Genomic DNA, 15,836 nt, shown 5'->3' on the forward strand with positions numbered 1-15,836 from the left:
GGGAATAAAGGCGTGGAAATAGGATTTATTTAGCACGCCTCATCAAAACGGAATTAGCAGGGTTTGGGGAGGGAAGACGGGGCTCTGTTTAGAGCTAGGATGAATGGCGGGATCATCTCTGTAATCCTGGCCACCCCCCCACTCCTCCTCCTCTCCTCATGCACCCAGGAAAAAGAAGAGAATCACCCACATCGGCTCTGAAACTGCCTTCTGTACCCTCATTCTGAACCTCAAACCAGCGATCCAAAAAGAAAAAACAGTTTGTAAGATCTTGGCAGGTAAGGTTAAACCACAACACCTGGATCCTTTCTTCCTTTTTTTCCCACCCATCCCTATTTTCTAATTCCTCCTCTCCCTTCAAAACATGGCCGCGAAGCTGTCAGACGTGATGATAGCGAGGCTGACGGCACAGAGCTGGCGCACCAACATGCAACAAACAACGAGTGAGCATGTAAACTAAAGCAAACAAAGCCCCTCTCCGCTCCTCCAAAGGCAGGATCCCTCCCACCTGCCACCCTGCGCCGCTGATGAAACATACAGTAACAGAGAACAGCCATTAAATGGGCGAGCAGTAAAATCGGGTTGTACAATTTGAGGGGGGCTTGTTGTGGCACATCCCGCTCCCAGTCACTCGCACACACATGCACACACAATCTTGTTCATTATTATCCCTGCTCGTGTTTGTGTTTTCCGACTCCTCTTCTGCCTGAGACAAGGCGGCATGAGGGGGATTTGATACCTGGGAAAAGGTGACAGGCTAAAGGGTGCTTGACTGGCAAATCTCTTTCAATGAGGCAATAAACTCAAGTTTTGCTCAAGTTCCAGACAAATCTCATCGACATTCCTCTCAGTGTTTATATAATCAGATTTGCAGGCGGGGGTATCAATAATTGACAGGGAGCTCAGTTTCCTGCAGTTGGGCAAAATAAGGTGTAACCATCCATTTTTAAAATGTCACAGAACAAAAAAAAAGAAAGTGTTGTTTTTATTTCTGATGAGCTGCAAATGCCTCCTGGTCAATGTCTTAATTTCTCCCTTTAAAAAACTACTAAGCCACCAAAGCTTAAATGAGGCTAAAGTCCACACATTTAGACAAATGAAGTTTTAATTGTGCTAAAATATGCAACAGTATTAATCTACATTTTCTGCTCCCAAGGGCTCATCTCAATCCCTTGCCGCGTCTACCTCCTCCACCTCCTCTTCGTCTCACCAGCGGGGCTGATATAATGGGCTTGGCCAGAATAAGCAATGCTACTGTGCCCATATATATCTCATCGCCTGGGTAATTCCAGCTCAGTTTATGTGTTCTTGAAGCTGCGACGGAGCCCCGGCAGACCCATAGTTCCTTTATGTAACACCCAGGAGAATCTGCCCCCTGCACAGGTACAGGCCTGTGAGAAACAAACACCATCAGTAACCTGTCTGCTGTACACAAGGCTGCTGGGCCCACCTACACCCCTCTTCCTCCTCCTCCTCCAATCCATCCGTCCTCTCTTTTCGCTTCTCCCTCCATCTCCGCACTCCACAACCTAATCATCGCCGGCCCCCATTCCCATGATTTATCGCTCGGCACGCTGCTGAGAACCAATAGATCAGGCTTGCAGCAGGGAGCCCTGGAGGCAGAGAGGGACAAGGGATGGGGATGGTTGGTGGCAGGGGGGCCGGATGGAAGTGGAGGGGACCTGGAGAAAAACCCACCTAAGATGAAGTGCTCTGTGACGCCGAGGAACATCACAGCTCACAGTTGCCGTCCTTTGGTTCCTATGAGCACATTTCTCTTTCTTTCCTTCACTCCATCTCTGTGCAGCCCTCTCTCCACTGTCCTCCTCTGTGTCGGTTTTATTCTCATTTTTTTTCTTTATGGATAGCCCCCCTTCCTTGTTAGAGCCCTCACTGTTACTCCATAAGGAGCACATGGATAATTTCCACAATTAGCTTGGATCAGCGGCCTGTGCTCAGTGATCACTGATATGGAATAGGGCCATGGCCAAGACTGTAGTGCAAATGTTCTCCCCGAGCCCAGCCCGCCTGTGAAATAGCCAAAGAAAACCCCTGAAGTTATCAGAAAAGACATGACCTCAGTGTTCACAATGGCAGCCGTTTAACATGAAACCACACAATTGTGGTGTGTGACCGCTGAATATGACACAAGCTCACCAAAGATCTACAAGACGCCTATGTGTTCATCCTTTCCTAATCCTGTCATGCACTTGTTTTCGGTAGGCCATATGTCATTTTACTTGTGTAGTAACAGAAATGAATTTTATCTAGAATGTTCTAGATAAAATGAATCTAGAATATTTATTCAAAATTTAGATAGCAGCGTGGAAATGGTCCTAGTGGAAGAGAATGGATGGATGCACAATCTTTGTGATATTTGATCACATTTTTATTAGCTGTAAATCCTTCTCATTTCACCAAAGTGAAAAATATATTATAACTGATGAAAAATGTGAAAATGTATGGTTGTATGTTTGACATCGTTGGTGTAAAATTTATGTAAAGTAGTGCTCATCACAGACTCTTAAATTGTTTCAATTTTATTTGATCAAAAATCCAATTTTTTTTTTATCAAACTAAAGCGAGAGCATTAACAAAAGCTAATTTTTTCAGTGATTACAGCTGGTATAAAAGTTAAATATATGACTATAATCATTATTTTTCTTGATCAGTGAGTTTTATGAGTTTTTGATTATCCCAAGTAAAAAGTAAAATACATCAAATTTATTGTTTACTATCCGTTTATCTAGTTACAAAGTTTTGTGGTTTACATCCATTAGTGTTTTTTCAAAGGTGTAAACCAAACTCCTTCATCCTCAGGAAGCAGAAGAAATCCTCACTTTTAAAAGTCACGCAGGTACATGAAACACTTGACCTACTGGCCACCTGGTGTCTGCGTCCACAGCAGACGCATGGTGTTGGTCCTTAGAGAGCACACTTTATTACAAACATGGATTGGATTATGTCTTCCAAAACAGACTGACCGTGTCCAATCACTCTACTGCGTCTTTGAAAGAAGAATATTCACCTTATGTCTGGACTGGTGGATCGGGAACGCTGACACGCACACACATGCTCAGAGACCGGCCCTCCTGGGGACTGCTACATGGGGCTGATGGTGGAACAGCGGGGCATGAAAAGAAGCAAAGGTGTGTGTGTGGGTGGGGGGGGGGGTGCGAGAAAGAAAGAGAAATGTCTTTTAAATGACATTACCATTGTGAGCTGGAGCAGGACGATGGCACTTTGCAAAACTGCTAACAATGAGCGTGGTAGAAATCCCTTATCCTACAGGGGCCTGGCAGCATGCTCACCATTACCATAGTCATTTAAATACAGTAATCTCATTTTCTGCCTCAGCCGAGAGGGCATGCTAAATTTCCCAGTGTGAAAGGAGGAGGGAGGGGAATGCACAGCGTTCAGGGCCAGCAGGATTAGTGACTTTTCCCAATTTGTGTGTGTGTGTGTGTCTGAGTTTATGAGCTTGTAGCAGAAACACACTGCAAAAAAACAAAAAAACACAGTGTTTTCTAACCCTTAAACTCTGATTCTCCTGTATTTGAACTTAGACCACCGTTTTGTGGTTGAGTCAAAAAGTCAGGCTTCAACTACTTGAAATACTCTGTTTTAACAGGTTTCTTTAATCTGGGCTCCCTGTGATCTCAAAGAGAGTGGACATCTCTAACGAACACAGAAGCCCCACCCATCTGTTTGCAGGGGGAAAGCAAAACACAGAATTTGGTATAAAAATGTGTAAGTATAAAAAAGTATAAGTGGAAGTATAAAAAATAAGAAAAGAGTTCCCCAGTTCCCAACAGATGAACTTGAAGACTGCACGAAGACCCAGTATACCATTAATAAAGACTGTCTGTCCAGTAATGCCAATGGATCCAAGTTCTGTGTGATGCCAGTGAGTTGACTGAAAAAAAAATTGCACTATTTGACACCACAAAAATGAGACTGTATTGAATGACTTAATCAAAAAAGATGTTACACAGGTCAAGAAACACATGAAGTCGGATTTTCTTCTATTAGTGGCGGACAAATTAATGAGAATGAGATTCAGTTTGTCCAAATTATCTTTTAAAACATGTTTTTGTTTCAAGAATAAAATAAAAAAAACTAAACCAGCAATTTGTTTGATTAATTCCTAGTCTAATAAAGTGCAAAGATTTATGATTAGATCCCTGACTAAAATTTAAAAGTCCAAAAATATTTAATTTACACTATAAGAAAATTTGCTTCTTTTTCCCCCCAATTAAAGGGTCATTTAATCAATTCAGAATTAAACATCTAAACAGGTGCATTGTTTTAACTTTGAGCACCTCATATGATGCCGTCTCAGATAAAGTTGCATACACCATTAATTATCAATCCATCAATCAGTTTCCAACTATGGTTGTGTGGGTTTGGGTTTAGAGCTAACCCCCGCTGACAGTCCTAACCCAGAGGGAAAAATCATCTGCACCTGTGGTCAAATTCAATTCACCAGATAACTTAATGCGAATGAGATAATAGAACTAACGGCATCTTGTCTTTGAAAAATGTCAGTCAGATTTTTAAGTATCTAGTCTTTAATTCCAAAGAAAAAGAATACATCTAAGGCTAGAAAGAGCCTTCATGAGACATAATACGAATCTGAAATAATGAAAATCAAGTATCTTTTTAACTTTTAAGACTCACTGACGGTAAGTATGCATGTAACAAGCCCGGACATCTTTTGCAGTGCAAAGCGTGCCTTTCAGGAGTAGAGGTGAAGTGTGTGTTTTTGTGTGTAGGGGTGGGGGTGGTGGTAGGGGCTGCTGCAGCAGCTTTGGGGATATCATATCAGATCGAACAACAAAAGAGGAGCTAGGGAGAGAAAGCTGTTTCCACACAACCTGTTTTCATTCTTCTCTGCTTCCGGTCCAGTGGAACAGTTGATGAAGTTTAAATGAAGCAGAATTAGGAGATCAAGCAGACACAGGAACCAGTGTCGATGGTATCTGCGAGCTCCACCTGCCTTCCCTGCACCCAGGAGAATCGAGCCACGGACAACTGACCTGGATGAAATTGAGAGAAAGAGAGCCGCGGTGGAAGGAAAAAGAAGGGCGAGGAGGAGCAGGAGGGGTGGGGGGAGTCGAGCGGGGCGGAGCAGAGAGAGATAAGGGGATGAAGTATCTCCTAAATGTGATAATCTCCAATCACCTCTAACATCAGTTCTGTCAAGGCCCGGGTTAATGAGCTCATACCCGATCAAGCGTTATGCACCACCGCCCCCACCATCCCCTGATTCTCCCTTTCTCTCCCTCGCAGTTGCTCTCATCATCATTGTTGTTCTTTTGATTTAATCCCTCTTACTTCAGCTGATTTGAGCAAGAGGAGAAAGAGGGATGGAGGGAAGGGAAAAGCCTATTACCCAAGCTCCTCTGCTCTCAACTATCTAAATGCTAACGATGTGAGGGGGCGAGAGAGAGGAGGGAGGGAGGGAGTGTAGGAAAATGATGATAGGAGGAAGACACCGAGGGGAAATGGAAACGAGAGTGCGGACGTGTTGGCAGGAGAGGACAAGACGCAGCAGAGGGGGGCTAATCTGCTGTAGTACTGGGTCTCCGGGATCAGTTTGGTTATTTTGAAAGCAGGTTAGCTGAGGAGAGAGACCAGTGTCCTGTGTCCTGACCTTTCATCTCTGGGGTCAAACCACCTGTTCTCGGCTGTTTACTTTCACTCGAGCAGTTTTGACACAGCAACACTAAGAATCTCCCGCCGTGTCTGTGCTCATTTTTACCTGCTTTCACTTTTCTATTGATTAAAACACCGGGGGAGCACGTGTGCGTGCCGCACTGAATCACATCTTATATGTGTCTGATTCGCTTTGGCTGGTGTAGTTGGTTGGAAAACACTGGGGTAAAAGCTGCGGGTCACCTTGAACTGAGTAATGTCTGTTTCGATCTGGTTCTCTGTAGCGCACCGAGGGACCAGAGTCATTTTCAGATTATGTCGTTATGAGTTTCCACTCCTTGCTCCCTGCCTCCTGGACAATTGTTTTCTTAGTTAGGCTTCTTGATACAGTACCCAGAGGCCCCTAAAAACAACTGAGTCAATATTTGGCAATAGCTTGAAATGATGATTATGGTTTGGCACGACCACACCGATGCAGTGTTTGTGCGCTGAGCTTTAATTGGACTACAAATTCTCCAAAGAGTGTGCGTGCAATTCCAGTGTTCCCCGTCTATAATTTCACTTTTAGTGAACTTTGCAATCATGCAGCGGTAGGTAGCGAATCACCTGCGTGTCACAAATTAATTGCCATACAAGTTCACACGGCAGCTCAGCTAATTTACAAGATGACATGAGGAAGAGAAACACGGTGCCACGTGCCACTCTTTCAACTCGAACAATCATTTTGATTTGTTTTCACTGTCTGGCACTCAGCATTTCAATTCATCTGGAATACACAAGAACAATGGGAGGAATTTGCTCGAAAACACACACACCCGTTTCACATCTCCCCGAGAAGCACTTATTCTGTGCATAACAACTCTACCCCTCAGATACTCCTCTTTCAAAAAAATAATAAAAAAATCCCATTTGATTTCACATTGTCCAATGAAACAGTGGAGGGTGAGAGGCAAGTGAACAATCAATCTTTGTAATGTGATCCATGGATTGAGCGTGGTGAGTAAATGTTTGCACAGGCATCCATCCAAGCCTGCAGTCAAACGAATTTTGCAGAAAAGGAATCTATCCAGGGCAGGCCTCTCTCTTTATCTCTCTCCTGCCCGACAGCAGCAGGGTATCAAGCACATTATATTCCAGCGCTCTGTGCATTTTTCATATAGGCTCGCCTTTTATGTTTTATGTACGCCAGCTCAGGGGAGAACAGCTGTGTGGGCGCCACATCCTCTGTAAGTTTAGAGGGAGAGAGAGAGAACTCATTTCAGTGGGAGAAGTGGAGCAGAATGCCAAACGCAGCAAGCGCAGTACCTGCGAACAAACAGGAGCTGCAGACCAAGGCCTGCCTCAACTATTACATTACCATAATACACGGAAACAACACCTCGCATGCTGTTACTGCAGTAATTTGAAAACAGATTGACAAGATTTACAAGTTCTCAGCTTATCTTCACCGTGACCTCTGTGACCTCCATCTTCGCTGTCAACTTTTGGAGTAAACTTGTGTGTTCGAGGCTTATTTGCAGACTTTTCCAGGATAATCTGGTATTACATATACAAAAGTAAATAGATTTTTCTTTTTTATCATATTGCATTTGATTCTTTGAAACTATATACAGACCCCTTCCCCCCGTCCCCCCCAAAAAAGAAGAGGAAAAAACATATACGGTAGTGTGATTTTATAATTGACCCTACTTGCTCTTCCATGCAGACTTGATAAATCCCCTCCGGCTCAGAGAATAATGCACTGCTTATATGGAAGAGCTCACTACAAGTCTTTGAGAGATTAAGCTGCATTGGAAATTAGTTTCTGTGCTGTCTGTACAAAATGTTAACATTTTTGTTTGCCGCTAATGCCAATCTGCTCCCAGTAAACAAAAGAAAAAATAAAATGAGACAAACATTGTATGTAAATAAGTCTGAAATGCAGAAGTTTTGAGGTTTCTAATATTATTTAGATTAAAAGATTGATTAAACAGTACAGTGGAGTATATTTGTATATCGATTATGTGTTGCCCAGCCCTGAGTACGGCATATCGATTATAATATGTCACAAAAATCTCTATTTTTTTAACAGTATTTTGAAGGTGAGGAAAACTAATTAATAGAGACTCGGACCCTGTGGTAAGGTCTTTTGTGGAATATTTTTGCCTCAGTTAAGCTTCAGAGTGGTCAAACCTCAGTGCCTCTCACAGACTGAGCTCCTCTGCTGGAGGCAGGAGGTGAAATCTTTCCTGTTTAGAGGTACACACTGCCACCCAGTGTTATCGGGTCTAAGGCAGGAAGAGCTGAAGTCCACTGAAGTTTGTCCAGTGTGCTACTCGTTGCTTCGGCTTGAGCCATCTCTGCTTTTATGTTCCCATTTAGCCCACCAACACTGACTGTGTGATGCTTATGTAGAGTGCATTTAAAAAGCTTCTAAATTAAACATCATACTTTGTTAGTTTTCTTAACGGATGTATTAACTCGTTGTCAAAAATGTTCATCACACATGAAGCGGCCTGCCAAGTCATGACAAGAATATACGACTCCATCATGGTTTAATCTTATAATGGGAATGTTGCAAGGTTGCTTCACATCATTTCATCAGTCTTTGCTTTCTTTTGGATAAAAGAAACAAGGTGACCTTTAGGAAGCAGTCATGAGTTTAGACAGTATAAGGAAAAATGTGGCTTAGCAGTTGCTGAAGCATTTAATTACCTCCATCTAATATTGTTTGGCAATTTGATTGTTATTAGGTGCTGATTGTTTTTGTTGGAAAACTAAAATATATGTGGATGTATGGATTATAGTGATATTAGAGGAGTACAGAATTAAAAGTAGGTCAGAAAAATGAAGAATAGTAAGTAATTATTTTTCAACCACATGATTTTGATTTTTCTTTGTTTTGGCTTCTCCTACATATAACTCAAGTCTACCCTGCTGACACAGGGCTTGTGGCAGGTTCGTCCATCACAGGATAAGATATTTAAATTTCAGTGTGCACAGTATCGCAGAGGTTGTTGATCAGTTTTTAAAATGCGCGTTCCATTTTATTTTCTGAATTTTTCTATGAGTGAATTATCAGCTCAATGCCTGGTCCTCATTTCATTCCATGTTACGGCCCTGGGCCTTGGAGAGAGTGAGACTACCCTTTTGTGTTTATGCAAATCTAAGTGTGCTAGGACTCGTGGATGACTGGCTGCTGGGAGTCCTGTGCCAGCCTTCTTTTATGCAGATCACAGTGTGCCAGACCTTGCGGACGATTGGCTGCCCTGGAGATCCCATGACACTCCGAGACCAATTGACTGGCTGATTGTCTGCACCTGGGAGTATAAAAAGGCTGAAGAGTCTTCACACTGTGGGGGATTGTTGTGCTGATGTGAATGTGCAGTGGCCTTCTTGTCTGCCTAATAGTTGAACTGTGTTTGTAACCTAATATACAGCTAACCTTAGTTTTATTAGACTCTTGTGTTTGCTGCCCACTTTAGTTAACCCTTAGCTTTTACTCTTGCCTGTTCTTTTCTTTGTGTATTAATTGTTTCCCCAGTGGTCTGTTGAACAGCCCCGTCGGTTTTCAGTAGTGATGGGCAGATGAAGCCCCATGAAGCACTGAAGCTTTTCATCCAATTGGTTCACCCCAACGCGAAGCTTCATGAAGCTTCATTTTCTCTAGCAGGACACCTACTGGACGTAAAAATAATAGCTGGCATGAATTTGAAGAGTGTGGCATTTTGCACACAGCCTGTAAATGTCAACAACAAAAGGAGTGTGTAAAACATGTATATTGTAGTGATGGCAGTATACTGTGTATATTTATAGTGGCAGTATGGGAAATGATTATTTGGAAATGCTTGAAATGGAAATGATCATTTACTGTGAGGTGAGGTGTGGTTGGGGTGTGGACAGTAGTTGTGCTTTTGTAACGTTGAGGTATGGACAGCTACACACTGTTCACATTTTATTCTGTAAAAACTACATTTTCACTGCTTTTATGACCTTTTTAGTGGGGAGAACATAGCTAGGATTTAATGATTTAACAAATCTTTTGAATCCTTTGTCCTCCACAATGCTAAATAGCTGGGAGTCCTCAATCACCATGCTGACCAGGTCTTCATCTATTTGAGATTGTTCTCCTGAGGAAAGACAATAAAGATAAAGCACAAATATAAATATCACACACGTAACTTATAACAGTTGTATAATATTGTTATATCATTTAGTAACATTACTGCATGCTATATTATCATGGCATTTGATGGCTCACCTGGTCTTGCTCCACAATCGGTGTCCCCCTTATTCTCATGCAAAGCTCTGTAGTGCCTAAGCATGGATGAGGTGTTGTTGTTGTCATATCCCAGCTCCCTGGCACATAGCAAACACTTCACCTTGTACAAAAGTCAAGACAGCTCAACATAAATTGTATTGCACCATCAGTATCATGAAAATACATCTTCTGTAGAAATTTACATACCTTGTTGGGAGGAATAAGATCAAAATGTTCCCACACAGGGGAGGACATCCTCCTCTTCTTAGCTGGCTCCATTCTCTCCTGACTTTCTCTCCTCACTCTCATAAACCTCCAAACGGTCTCCAAACTCTCACTAACCGCAACTCTCCATCAAACACCCACATTTTTGAATGAAGTCTGAGGGGTTTATATCGCTGTCATATCTCGCGGCAAAGTTCGAACCACTTCATGAACCAGTCACGTGGTACAGCCGGGCAGCGAGGCTTCGGACGTCATCATTTTCAGCTCCTCCCATAAATGAAGCAAGCCTCGATACGCGCTTCGCGGAAACGCCCCCTCCATTACTCGACACACGCTCCGAAGCCTCGATACAGAACGTCCCATCACTAGTTTTCAGTTTGTTTGTAATAAAACCCCTTATTTACTCTGATTTTGTGAGAGGGCTTGTGTATGTTTATCCCCTCCTGTCGCCTAGCAGAGGGGGTCGTAACATTCCAACTGATTAAAGTCGTTATTTACGTATTTATGTTCAGTCATGACGTTTCTGGCAATTCTGAGTTGATGTTGTAACTGTCTATCACTGTTGCATTCAAACATAAAACAACTGATGCCCCAATGGGTATATAAATAGCTGGAAACAAGTTGAAATACTTTATTCTGACTGGATCAGACAGTGAAATTATTCTTTATGGAAAAATATAATGACTGCTGTCTAGTCATGTTATTAATCCAAAGCCGTTTTCATTTGCTCATCAGTGTTATTCCTGAGATATATTGGCATAAACTACATAAATATCCATATATCAATAAGAGGATCCTCTGTACAGTGAGGTCTATAGCAATTCTCCTGTGCAGTGCGTCAGACAAACTATGCTCTGCTTTCAGTTTTTTTCTGTTTGTGCTGCACCAGCCTATGTTTGACGCCTCAGTTTGTATTGTAACAACTTGCCAGCTGTTTTTGTAGTCATATATCTGCCCATTCACTTCTACATCCAGCACATTTTTTTGTCATAACAGTTCACTCACTGCTCTGTGTGGCTGCCTGCTAATAGTGACACAGTGGATGAGGAACCACCTCAATGACCCCTAGTGGTCAATTATTAAATCGCTTACCAAACGTCTCTAGTCTTATACTTTTGCCTTATACTTTTGTTTATTTTTATTTGAAGAAAACAGTGCTACTAGGATCAAATGTAACATTTCCAGACAAGTTTTTAAAAAAAAACATTTATTTACACCTGCTACTTTTCATTTTGGATAAAGTCTGCAGGATGCTGATGTGGCTCTCTGTAATTTATAATTGATCACATTTCTTTGTACTGTGATACATCAAACTAGCTAATGTTAGCCCTATCTAGACACTTCAAGTACTTGTGTGGACTATTTGGATCCTAATTGATTCTTTTGTTCACCTTAATCCCCATCGGCATGAAGCTGAACCTCCATTATTGGCTAAGAAAAGGAGAGACTGAGAAATGGGCAGATAGAGCATGAAGAGAGATAGTTAGGGATGAGGAAAGATAACGAGGAGGACAAAGTACCCTGTAGGATTAGCAAAAAGGGTGGATAATAGGGAGCAAGTCTGGCTGCAGATAGAATAGCCTATCAAGTGAGAGTGAAAATGGGGGAAGGATTGGAAATGAGCGAATCATATGCTGTAACTTATCCTCCCAGTTCACCAGAGACCAAAGACACTTTGGTTTCAGCTGCAGGAAGCCCGAAGCCCAGGTAGCCTCGGGGAGATGGAGGGGTATTTTTTCACACATGAGAGGGTCTTAGCTGTACCTAACTGGCCACATTGGCCACCAGTCTTGTACACTGGTCCCAGCTTGGTGCTTTGTCAATGTGCTGTGACTAATCCAGGAGGGGTTCCACATTTTCTCTCACCCTAATTAAAAGAGGATTAGGTGAGGTGGAGCTCTAGACCACTGCAACATGCACAGCCACCATCCCTTAGTTTTCCCCAGGATAATTGCACTTTGCCTGGGTTTTCTGTGCATGCCACCACCTGAACTCAACAACCAGCTCTGTCACTAAAATGATTGGTGTTAATACTGAAGGAGCTTACAAATAAGGATTGATCCAAAAGAAAAAAAATACACTAGCACTTCGTCAACTGGTGTCTACATATGGTCTATACGCTCTAAATCTGCTCCAATTTTGTATTTCATTACTGACTGTAAAATTTAATCCTGATGGCTTTATCTTCATTTGTGCATGTTCTGTAGGGATCTGTAAAGGGATTTAAAATACCGTGGCCTATTAATTTTTCCTCAAAATACCGTTTTCTTTGATAATTATTAATTCTGATTTAGAGCAAAAGAAAAGAAAAAAATCCCAGTTTTGATGCATTCACATCCTTCAACATTTCATTATTGAACTCGTAGGTGTAGCAGTGTTAAAATGAATATAAAGATAATAAAATAAAGTAAGCAAACTTCAGTGCCAAATTCAGGATTAACTGCATAAAGATAATGATTCTTTCAGCCACAGATTATATCAGAAGTGTTCTGTGGATAAAACCTTTTCCAATTATTTGGTGGCTTGTGCAGTCTAGTCTTTTTTTTTATTTGTTTGTGTTTTGTTTTTTTTAGGATTTATTTTTGCCTTTTAATATTATTATAACATAAAAATAGAGCTTACAGGAAAGGACTCAAACCTGGGCCCCTGCAATAGTCTTTTGGTACATAGGTAGTCTTCCAGCCTACAGAGACTGACCAACTCTCATGTTTAGTATTCAACAGGTTTTTATGGTTGCTTTTTTTTTTAACCTGTAAATCAATCTCATGTCATTTTGAAGCATGTCTTACTTTCTAAAATGCCTCTGGAGGCAACAGTAACAAGTAGAGAGGAGGCTTACTGGAGAAGTTGTAATCAGGTATTTACAGATGTGCCCTTGGCAGAAATGTTCTCCATTGATGAAAGAACAATGCCAAAACACTGGAACACTTGAACCACGTCAGGTGGAGGACTCTAAATAGCTAAATAGCTAAACAGGTGTGCCTTTATCAGGTACACCTGTTTAGCTGCTTGATAACTGCTGCTTGGGCTTACAGAGAATGATCCAAACAATAGAAGATTGAAAAAACACTGCCTGGTTTGATGACTGTCGATTTTTACTGCAACAGTTGGGTGTTGGATCAGAACTTCGTGTAAACAGCATACAAGTATGGATCCATCCTGTCTTGTATCAACAATTCAGGCTGCTGGTGGTTTAAATGGTATGGCAGACTTTGGGCCACTTTTTATCAATTGAGCATTATTTAGACACCACAGCCTGCCTAAGTATTGGTGTTGACCACGTCAGTTCCTTTCAAACCACAGTGTACACATTTTCTGATGGTTGTTCCCAGAAGGATAACACAAAGCTACTGCAGTCAAATAGCAGATCTTAACCTAATAGAGCATCTTTGGGATTTTATGGAACAGGAGATTCACATGCACAGCCAACAAATCTGCCGCAACTGTGTGACGCTATCATGTCAACGTGGAATGAAATCTCTGACTGCTGTCGCATAAATTCACTGAAAATATTTCATTGCCTGGGTTATTAATAGAAGCTACTTTCAGTTGTTAGCATTACCCTCGACAGTAGCCTGTAAATAGCAGGTTAATTTAAATAGGCTCCAGCTGCCACACTGAGTAGACCAGGGGTGTCAAACTCAAATACACAGTGGGCCAAAATTTAAAACTGGAACAAAGTCGCGAGCTAACGTTAATATTTATTGAAAAAAAAATCTTCCTCCAGATTTAAGAATGAATCTTTTCTTATGGACTCAAATAAGTTTTGCTGGAAAACTGAATATGGAACAAGCAAAGCTTAATACTAAACAATATTAGCTGTATAATACCAGTAGGCCAGCTCTAACAGTAATTTGGTATGGCTTCGCGGGCCAAATGTAATTAGGCTGCGGGCCAAATTTGGCCCACGGGCCAGAGTTTGACACCTATGGAGTAGACTGTTACTTCCACTACATTTTTTGTATGTGAGGAAGCCATAAGAAAGTCAACCTTGCTGATCTTTCTTTAACCTCATGAGGCGGTGCAGACTACATAATGTTTTTAAGCTCATTTGCAGTTGAATTGTCTGACAAGGTCTATTGGTGTATCAGACCATCTTAAATAAAAAATGTGAGCTCCAAGCACTGAGCTCAATGTCTCACTTAAAGGTTCTGCCATTTTTTTTAAATATTCAACTCATCTCATCTCAGCTTCAGATGCCAACACCTACATGCACATTTTTAAGTCAAGCACATATTTGTGACATCATTAATGCTATATATTAGGCTTCAAAATGTAAGCAAACAGTATAATATTGGAAATACAGTATAAATATTGGGTCAAATATGCTTTGGACTCAAAAGTTAAGTATTAGCTTTTGGTGGTCACAGGATACTTTGATCTGTGTGAAAGTCTAGAATATGAGAAATTTTTTTGTTTCAAACCAGAGGCGATGCTTATACATCTAGTATAAATATCTCCCCATCGAACTGAACACATTCAGTTTGACTTGACATGTTTTGTTTCTTTTAATGAGACTTCAGTAGGGATAAGAATGACAAAGTCAGGACAGATCAATCAAATTAGTTTTACAAGTCTTGAGCCACTCCTCACATCTTTATATTTTGCTTCCAAGGACCTATAATTTGTTGTAATTTTTTTCTTATTTATTCCTATTAATTTTTAAGCAATGTTTTTTCAGACTCTAAAATGTTTCTTTTGAAATTAAACCAGTAGAAAACAAAAGAAAAAGTGTCGGGCATAAAATACTTTCTACAGCAGATAAACACAATCTGAAGGTCTTACAGAAGGGCATTAGGGAAAAGATTGTATCGGTATGCCAAATTGCACAAGAACTCGACCAAATATTAGCAGGTCTTATTGAGTGATGAATCCAAACTTGACATTTTTGGTTCAGATCATTGTTGACATGTACATAAGAGGTCAGGAAAGAGGTGCAATAGTGAGCGTCTACATCAATCTGTAAAACGCAAAGAGGTCCTGTGATGTAATTCATTTAAAGCCTATGGTGTTTGGGGACCTTGATAAAATTGATAGTATTGAATGCAGAAAAGTACTCTTAGATTTTGATCCACTATGCAATGCCTTCATTTTTTTCAGTGCGACAGTCCCAAACACATTGTCAGTGCAGTGAAAACATACCTGGATAGAAGAAACTCACAATGGAAGTCGATGATGGATTGGCCTCCCCAGAGCGCGGAACTCAACATTACTGGCATCATCTTGACAGAAAAATTTAAAAAAGGAAGTCAACATCCAAAGGAGAGCTCTGAATGTCCAAGAAACTAGGAGAACTATTCCTGAAGACCACTTAGAGAAAATACTGGAAAGCTTTCCTGAGAAAGTTCACACTGTGAAGAATGACTGTGGTCACACCAAATATTGACTTTCAAGGTAATTAGAACAAACTGTGTTCACCTTATACTCTGTTTGTTTTGCCGCATATATTTAAACATTTCTTAGCAAAACATTAAGAAATGAGAAGTGACTCCAGACGTTTGTATAGCATGAACAATAGTGAACTGAATATGAAACTTCCTCGTTCTCTTCTCCGGGTGGTTTTTCCAATGTTTTCTACAGTTATGGGGTCTTCCAGGACGTGGGATGGAGCTGGTCTCAGCCACGCCCCCTTGCGTCAGATTACTGCAAGTAAAAACTTGGGTAAACGTCACCTCGCACTAACTGGCTGTCGCCCATAGTGAATCAATATATC

At 41.2% G+C, this 15,836-nt stretch overlaps 1 protein-coding gene across 1 annotated transcript; it reads right to left on the bottom strand.

The window, feature by feature from the left end:
• Positions 1 to 9,212: 9,212 nt before the first annotated feature.
• On the bottom strand, positions 9,213 to 10,495 carry LOC146665779 (uncharacterized). Its single transcript, XM_085411211.1, has 3 exons — positions 10,106 to 10,495; positions 9,899 to 10,019; positions 9,213 to 9,767 (listed from the first exon to the last, which is right to left on the bottom strand). The coding sequence occupies exons 1-3, from the start codon at positions 10,205 to 10,207 to the stop codon at positions 9,607 to 9,609; spliced, it is 384 nt and encodes a 127-aa protein (XP_085267337.1). The 5' UTR covers positions 10,208 to 10,495; the 3' UTR covers positions 9,213 to 9,606.
• Between the last annotated feature and the right edge of the window lie 5,341 nt (positions 10,496 to 15,836).

Source organism: Rhamphochromis longiceps, linkage group LG7 (genome assembly GCF_057381845.1).
Source record: "Rhamphochromis longiceps isolate RC_006_pf linkage group LG7, R_longiceps_female_GT1.1, whole genome shotgun sequence".
NCBI classification, from domain to species: Eukaryota; Metazoa; Chordata; class Actinopteri; order Cichliformes; family Cichlidae; genus Rhamphochromis; species Rhamphochromis longiceps.